Source organism: Parus major, unplaced genomic scaffold (genome assembly GCF_001522545.3).
Source record: "Parus major isolate Abel unplaced genomic scaffold, Parus_major1.1 Scaffold419, whole genome shotgun sequence".
Classification (NCBI taxonomy): Eukaryota; Metazoa; Chordata; class Aves; order Passeriformes; family Paridae; genus Parus; species Parus major.
Genome location: NW_015379325.1, coordinates 42,900 through 44,049, shown reverse-complemented (window position 1 = coordinate 44,049; position 1,150 = coordinate 42,900). Strand labels below are relative to the sequence as shown.

The 1,150-nt window shown below is 64.2% G+C and overlaps 1 protein-coding gene across 1 annotated transcript in view; it reads right to left on the bottom strand.

The window, feature by feature from the left end:
* Positions 1-237: 237 nt before the first annotated feature.
* LOC107199047 (branched-chain-amino-acid aminotransferase, mitochondrial) overlaps positions 238-1,150 on the bottom strand; it is a 9,276-nt gene continuing 8,363 nt past the window's right edge. The window contains exon 9 of the mRNA XM_033511655.1: positions 238-575. Within this exon, the coding sequence (XP_033367546.1) occupies positions 238-575 (338 nt within the window). The remainder of the gene's footprint in view (positions 576-1,150) is intronic.

Genomic DNA, 1,150 nt, shown 5'->3' with positions numbered 1-1,150 from the left:
GCGGCCCCAAAAAGCGCCGCGGGAACCCCGAATTTTGCGAGCCCAGAATTGCTCGGAGACCCCAAAGCCGGGAATGCGAAGTTTGCACAAAAACTGAGCCCCAGATCCCGGGATTCCCACCATCCCCATGCCCGGGAGTCCCGAACTCCGACAGCACCAAAATCCCTTGGGAGCCCCAAATCCCCACATTCTCGCAATTCCCGAGCCCAAGAGTCCCATTTCCCAACAGCCCCAAAATTACCGAATTCTGGGAGCCTCAGATCCCGTGATTCCCGCGATCCCCGAGCTCACGAGACCCGAATTCCCGGAGCCCAAAATTCTGAGCTCCCTGAACTCCGAGAGTCCGAGGAATCCCCATTCCCGGGAGTGCCCGGTTTTCCCGGTGCCGGGAGACACAAATCCCGGGATTCCCGACGTTCCCAAGACCGGGAGTCCCAAGTTCCAGGAGACCCAAATTCCGAGAGCCCCGACATCCCCAACACCGGGATCCCGGCGACCTCCCAGCCCCAGGAATCCCGAGATTCCAACGATCCCAGGAGCCCCGGGATGCTCCAGTCCCGGGATCCTCAAATTCCCTGGAACGCAGGGAAGGAGCACCTGGATCCTTCAGCCCCGGGTCCCCCAGGACCTCCGATCCCGGGATGGAGTCCCAAATCCCGGGATGGAGCCCCGTACCCCGCCCCAGACAATCCCGGCAGTCCCGACAATACCGGGAGCACCGGGACTCCCAAATCCCGGGACCCCCGGCCCCAGGAACGCCGGGATCCCTCATCCCCAGGATCGCCGAATCCCGGGAGATGAAGGATCCCCGTGATCCCCATCCCGGACTTACCCGGCAACACCGGGAGCCGCAAAACCCACAGCCCCGGCATTCCCAGGAGCACGGGGATCCGCCAGCTCCGAGAATCCCGGAATCCCGGGAAAAGCAGGAACCGCATCCCCGACATCCTCGGGATCGCCGGGATCCTCGATCCCCCCATTCCTGAGCCCCGGGTGTCCCGGGACGTCCCCAAATCCCGGGATTCGCGGCATCTCCCGCGCCCGAAACTTGCCCCAAACCCCGCGATTCCCGTGGCCCCCAGACCTCGGGATTCCCGGGATCCCCCGTGCCCCAAATCTCCCCTCCTGGGCACCCCCAAACCCCAAAACC